Genomic DNA, 6355 nt, shown 5'->3' with positions numbered 1-6355 from the left:
GGAGTTCCCCAGTGAAGGAACCCGCATTGTCACTGCTGTGACTTGGGTCGCTGCTGTGGCGCAGGTTTGATCCTTGGCCTGGGAATTTCTGCCTGCCACAGGTGTAGCCAAAACACCCACAGTGGTTCATTAAGCACCTACTGCCATGGGCCGCCATGTCTGCCAGAAAGAGAGGACCTCCCTGCTCCCGTGAGACCTGCAGCCTTGTCAGGACCGACGGGAGGCCAGGCGAGTGCAGCGCGGCGTGATTGCGTGCACTTGATGAACCGCGTTGTTGCGCTCACTGCCAAGCCCGCCGCCACCAACCCCCAGACTCAGTGCTCGGTGGGAGGACGCGGATTGGATAGGAATTTCAGTAAATGAGTGAAGATAAACCTGCTTCCTCTCAGGCCTGCGGTGCAGCAGCTCCAGCTCCCAGCTCCTCAGGGCTCAGTGAGCGTTTAACCGAACACAGGGCTCCATGTACCTCGGCAGCTACGGCTGTCAACTGCCCGGCCTCTGTCCCCTGTACCTTGGGTCTGCAAGACACTCGGTCCCACTCGAGGCCAGTGAGCACCAACCTTGCGGCCGCAGCTCTGCTTTCCAGGGGTGTCTGCGCCAGCCGCTGGGATCGCGCTCCCTGCCTGCCCCACCGTCCCCTCTGGAAATCTGAGGCATCTTAAGATGCCCCTGTCCTGCCCTCTCACAGCCCACGTTGTCGTGCTGTGTAGGCACCACGGCCCAGGGCACTGCAGCTGGTTCGGGGCAGTGTCTCTACCTCTAGGAGGGCCTCTTGGTGAAACAGGTGCCCTCCCGTGTTCCTGCTGGGAGCGCGAAGTGGTGTCACGCCTACAGAGGGGGATTTTGTGGTGCCCATCAAATGACCCTGGCCTTTGCCTCTGTTCCATCTCTGGGAGTTTACGCCTCTGCAGTGGTGCTGAGGACACCATTGTTTGTCACGGAAGACTGGAAACCCCCAGTGTCCATCCGTAGGGGTGTGGTTATGTCAGGAATCCACATAAATGAAATGGTTTGCAGCCACTTAAAAACGTGGAAGTTTTCCAGCCAGGTCCTAGATAGCACATGGTCACCAGAACATGCTATCGAGTGAAAAAAGATGTGAAAGCAGGAGTTCCCGCTGTGGTGCAACCAGATTGACGGCATCTTGGGAGTACTGGAACACAGGTTCAATCCCTGGCCCAGCACCGTGGGTTACGGTTCTGCCATTGCCGCGGCTGCAGCTTAGATCGCAACTACAGCTCAGATCTGATCCCTGGCCCTGGAACTCCATGTGCCACAGCGTGGCCGAAAAGGGACAGAAAAGATACAAAAAAAAAGACATGAAATCATAGGGATGCATGTTACCGGGAGGGTTGCAGGGGGCACTCATGTCCTACCTGGACGGAGCCCAGTGTCACTATGGCAGCCAGCCTCCCAGGCAGGAGGTGGGGAGGAGGCTCTCTGGAGACAGACCACTTCTGGACACGGGGCTGCGATGCTGGGGGCTCAGAAAGAAGAGTCTGCTGATGCCGAAGTTCCCACCACTTTCCAGCTTGGTCAGGAGCCAGCTCCGCTCTTTGTGAAAGAGCAAATGATCCAGGGTGAGGTCAGCGGGAAGGGAGAAGGGGGGGGGCTGGCGGAGGGTCAGCGAGAGACCCTCAGGCCGGACAGCAGGGGCTGCGGCTGGGAACCTAGAGGGCCTGAGGGCACCCCCAGCCCCAACTTATCTCCGGGCTCCCCTGCAGCCCCATCCAGGATTGCTGTGGTTTCCTGCTGGCGCCTCTGGTCTCCACAGCCATGGCCCCCCCCACGCGGCACTAATGGCTCAGCCTGGGGCCCCAGGGACCTCCCCCGCCCCCAAGACTGCTCTGCTGGCCCCCCAGCCCCCTCACCGCTGAAACCCAATCCTCTGCAGCAGCTCAGGATCAGCAGAGCAGCCTCCAGCAGAGCGAGCCACGCCAGCCACGCCGGCTGCATCCTACCTGGCCTCTGCTGCGGAGCCCCCAGCCTGGAGAAGGCTGAGCTGGACCCGCCAGGCCACCACGTCCGGTCTCGAAAGGCCAGTGCCTCCCCACCTGTCCTCCACCCTCTCCTTTCCTTGCCGACCCTCCTAATCCCCTCTCAGCCCCTCCCAGTCCTCGGAGCGACCCTCTCCTTCCTTCCAAGCCCCTGTAGCCTGGGCACCACCCCCCAGCCCTCTCGGTACCCTCACCCCGGGCTCCAGCCATGAAGTCCCCCTCAGGGCCAGAGGAGGCCCAGCGGCCCGCCTCCGACATCCGAGTGTTCGCCAGCAACTGCTCGATGCACGGCCTGGGCCACATCTTTGGCCCAGGGGGCCTGACCCCACGCCGGGGACTGTGGGCCGCAGCTGTGCTCCTATCGCTGGCCACCTTCCTCTACCAGGTGGCAGGGAGGGTGCGCTACTATGGGGAGTTCCACCACGAGACAGCCCTGGAGGAGCGCGAGAGCCACCGGCTCACCTTCCCGGCCGTGACCCTGTGCAACATCAACGCGCTGCGCCGCTCACGCCTCACGCCCAACGACCTGCACTGGGCCGGGCCCGGGCTGCTGGGCCTGGAGCCTGCGGAGCACGCCGCCTACCTGCGCGCCCTGGGCCGGCCCCCCGCGCCGCCCGGCTTCATGCCCAGCCCCAGCTACGACGTGGCCCGGCTCTACGCCCGGGCCGGGCACGCCCTCGAGGACATGCTCCTAGACTGCCGCTACCGAGGCTGGCCCTGCGGCCCTGAGAACTTCACCACGGTGAGCTGGCCGCCCCGCCCACCCAGCCAGGGAGCCTGGAGCCCCGGCCGGCCCAGCCTCCCCCAAAGCCAGGGAACCTTAACACCTGCGCTGGAGGAGCCTTTCCTGCCCAGCTAGGCCACAGCTGCCCCACCCCGCCAGTGGCTTTCTCTTCTGCCAGGGAAGCCATCCTCCTCAGGGCCCTCCCTGCCCCTCAGCCGGACTGCAGTGTGTAAGGTCATGTGTCCCAGCAAGGGGTGCTCACAGGCTGGCCCTGGGCCATGGCAGCCCACTCCTGGGGGGCGGGGTTGGGGGGTCTGGTGTTCTAGGGCAGGAGACCCCTCTCTCTGCCAGGGGGAGGGCACTTGTTTTCCCTCTGCCTCTTCAACATCCTGCCACACCTGGAGGCGGGCAACTGGGAGCCTCTTCCCTTTATGCCAGTCTCCAAAGAAACACTTGCCCTGGGCTGGGGGCCAAGGGTGAGGAATTGGAGTGACGGGAGCCAAGGAGGCCCCAGCTGCATGTGCCCATGTGAGGGAGGGTCTGGGGGCATTAGGATGTAGGCTTCGAGAGTTCCTGCTGTGACTCAGAGGGAAGGAACCCAACTAGTATCCATAAGGAGGTGGGTTCCATCCCTGGCTCTGCTCAGTGGGTTAAGGACTCAGTGTTCCCACGAGCTGTGGCGTCAGCGGGCAGCTGCAGGTCTGATTTGACCGCTAACCTGGGAATTTCCATATGCCGTGGGTGTGGCCCTAAGGAAAAAAAAAAAGGATGTGGGCGCCAGTGTGCTAAGAAGAGACCCAAATAGAGGATGGGGGTGGGTGGGGGGTGGGGGAGAGGTCCCCACAGCCTTGGTGTTGGCCTGGGGGAAGGGCTGGCTGCTGAGCTCTGTCATCTGTCTGCCCCTCCCCCCAAGGTCTTCACCAAGATGGGGCAATGCTACACTTTTAACTCCGGCGCCAACGGGGCAGAGCTTCTCACCACCCCCAAGGGCGGGATGGGCAGCGGGCTGGAGGTCATGCTGGACGTGCAGCAGGATGAGTATCTGCCCGTGTGGAGAGACGTGGGTATGAGATCGCGGGTGCGAGGCTGGGGAGCGGCGTAGATGGGGTGCCAAAGGCACTGGGCCGGAGAGGAGGTGTGGGGAGGGCCCTGAAGGCTGGCCTTTCCTGGGAGAAAGGGACAGGGTTAGCTGGTCACAGTCCTGGGGAGAGGTGGCCGCAGCATAGGGTCCCCCTTTCCCAGCAGAGGAGACCCCTTTTGAGGTAGGGATCCGAGTGCAGATCCACAGCCAGGAGGAGCCACCAATCATCGACCAGCTGGGCTTCGGGGTGGCCCCCGGCTACCAGACTTTTGTGTCCTGCCAGAAGCAGCAAGTATCCTCCCTGGTACCTTCAAAACTTCCCCGGGCTCCCAACCCCCTCCTCGGCCCACATTACCTGCAACCTCAACCCCAGTGGCCTCACATTCTGTGGGGCCCACACTCCCTCCACAGCCTCCTTAACCCGCCCCTCTACAGCTGAGCTTCCTGCCACCACCCTGGGGTGACTGCAGCTCTGTACCTCTGGACCCTGACTTTGAGCCAGAACCCTCTGATCCTCTGGGTCCTTCCAGTCCCAGCCCGGTCCCAAGCCCTCCCTATACTCTAATGGGGTGTCGCCTGGCCTGCCAGACTCGCTTTGTGACTCGGAAGTGCGGCTGCCGAATGATGCATATGCCTGGTAAGGGGCGTGCGGCAGCGGGAGGAGGGCGTCCGGGGCTGGGCTGGGGTGGGGAGGCCGGTCCGCGCCTGATCCCGACTCCCCGACTCCTCCGCCCGGCCCCAGGCGGCGCGCCAGTGTGCAGCCCCCAGCAGTACAAGGACTGTGCCCACCCCGCGCTGGGTAAGCGGCGTGCCTCCCCCGCGTCCCGTCCCCACCCCGCTCCACCCGGCCCGCGACCCCGATCCGGCCCCGAGGGCAGCCGTGACCCTGGCGCCTGTGGCCGGCAGACGCCATGCTGCGGCAGGACGTGTGCACCTGCCCCAACCCCTGCGCCACCACGCGCTACGCCAAGGAGCTCTCCATGGTGCGGATCCCGAGCCGCGCCTCTGCCCGCTACCTGGCCCGGAAACACAACCGCAGCGAGGCCTACATCGAGTGAGCCTGCAGGCCCGGGGGCGGGGCGGGGGCGCTCCTCCGGGCCCAGCCATCCTGCCCACACCCGGGTGGGACACCAGGCTACAGGTCACCCCATCATCACGGGGCTGGGGACTCTGGGCAAGCTGCTCAACCTTTCCAACTTTGGCTCTTCTGAAAATGGGAACAGTGACGCCCCGCCCCAGGGTCCACAGACCAGAGGGAATGGGGCACCTGTTCCTGCCGGCAGCCGGCACCAGCGGTGTCCGGCGAACGCTCCCGGCGTCTCTCTTCCCAGGGAGAACGTGCTAGTGCTGGACATCTTCTTCGAGGCCCTCAACTACGAGATGGTGGAGCAGAAGAAGGCCTACGAGGTGTCCGAGCTGCTAGGTGTGTGGTGTGTGCAGGTCCATTGTGCGCACAGGTGCCCTGAGGTCTGGAGTGTTGTGGGCAGAGCAGGTAGCTGTGAGCTGACTGGTGACCTGGTCTCCGCAGGGGACATTGGGGGCCAGATGGGGCTGTTCATCGGGGCCAGCCTGCTCACTATCCTTGAGATCTTGGACTTCCTCTGCGAGGTGGGCCTGGGCCCTGGCTGGGGGCGGGGGCACAAATCCAGCCACAGGATCCCGGACCTCACCACGGCTTGCCCCCAGGTGTTCCGGGACCGAGTCCTGGGATACTTCTGGAAACGAAAGCGCTCCCAAAGGCACTCCAGCACCAATCTGGTAACAGCGCCCTAACCTTCCCCTGCCATCCCTGGTGTGGGTGCCCAGCCCCCACCCCAACGTAGACCCCCCCCTTCCCCACGGAGCTGAGAAAGAACGGCGGAGGAGGGCGTGCACTGACCTTGCTGGGCCCCGGGAGGGTGGACCCCTCTGCACCTCTGACCCGCTCCCTCCTCCCACAGCTTCAGGAAGGCCTGGGCAGCCATGGAGCCCAAGTTCCCCACCTCAGCCTGGGTCTCAGGTAACAAAGAAGTGGCCCTCCAAGGTCAAGGGAGGAGGGGCAGGCCTAGTCCAGAGGGCAAGTTGTTTCAGGCCTGGGGGCAGGGGCAGGGCGCTGAGTGCGAGGCCTCCTGTCCCAGTGCCGTGGTCTGTGTCTCCCCAGGCCTCCCCCTGCTCCCTGTGCCGTCCCCAAGACGCTCTCTGCCTCCCACCGCACGGGCTACCTGGTCACCCAGCTCTAGACTCAGTGTCCTCAGGGCCACACCTTGACATCCCGGACACGTGTCCTCGCTGTTTTCACCCCAAATAAAGTTCTAGTGCATCTAGTGCATCAGCCTCAGTTGCTCCTCTCTCAGGCTGACTGGCCAGGCCCAAACCATCCCTCCTCAGGCACAAGCCATCATCCAGCAGACACCGTGTCTGGAATGTTAACCACTGGAGCTGTTCCTCTGAGAGAAGGGCAGGAAAGAGCCTGGTCCCCTGCCCCTCCACGTGAATGAGTCTGTCAAACTGACATCTCGGAGTCCTGAGCCCAAAGCCAGGTGTGAAGGCAGGAGGAGGTGGTGGCAGGACAAC

General features: G+C 63.7%; 1 protein-coding gene across 5 annotated transcripts; it reads left to right on the top strand.

Moving 5' to 3' along the window:
* The first annotated feature begins 50 nt into the window (after positions 1-50).
* ASIC3 (acid sensing ion channel subunit 3) lies at positions 51-6108 on the top strand. 5 transcript variants are annotated; one of them, XM_047763066.1, is made up of 12 exons: positions 51-1580; positions 1895-2739; positions 3635-3785; positions 3967-4094; positions 4238-4439; positions 4545-4601; positions 4709-4856; positions 5134-5225; positions 5331-5410; positions 5489-5560; positions 5743-5801; positions 5943-6108. In XM_047763066.1, the coding sequence occupies exons 2-12, from the start codon at positions 2206-2208 to the stop codon at positions 6019-6021; spliced, it is 1602 nt and encodes a 533-aa protein (XP_047619022.1). In that variant the 5' UTR covers positions 51-1580; positions 1895-2205; the 3' UTR covers positions 6022-6108. The 5 variants fall into 5 exon arrangements, with proteins under 5 accessions (XP_047619022.1, XP_047619018.1, XP_047619020.1 ...); XM_047763062.1 differs by having other exon boundaries at positions 3967-4106; XM_047763064.1 differs by having other exon boundaries at positions 3964-4094.
* The last annotated feature ends 247 nt before the right edge of the window (positions 6109-6355 follow it).

Source organism: Phacochoerus africanus, chromosome 16 (genome assembly GCF_016906955.1).
Source record: "Phacochoerus africanus isolate WHEZ1 chromosome 16, ROS_Pafr_v1, whole genome shotgun sequence".
Classification (NCBI taxonomy): Eukaryota; Metazoa; Chordata; class Mammalia; order Artiodactyla; family Suidae; genus Phacochoerus; species Phacochoerus africanus.
The sequence above is the reverse complement of the archived record's forward strand: the minus strand, read 5'-3'. Positions and strand labels throughout refer to the sequence as shown.

Bases quoted from the DNA above. Each gene is read 5' to 3' on its own strand.
- ASIC3 (XM_047763061.1), top strand. From the start codon at position 2,206: ATGAAGTCCCCCTCAGGGCCAGAGGAGGCCCAGCGGCCCGCCTCCGAC. The intron at 5,226-5,330 runs GTGTGTGGTGTG...TGGTCTCCGCAG, and splicing joins CGAGGTGTCCGAGCTGCTAG to GGGACATTGGGGGCCAGATG. The intron at 5,802-5,942 runs GTAACAAAGAAG...GTGTCTCCCCAG, and splicing joins CACCTCAGCCTGGGTCTCAG to GCCTCCCCCTGCTCCCTGTG.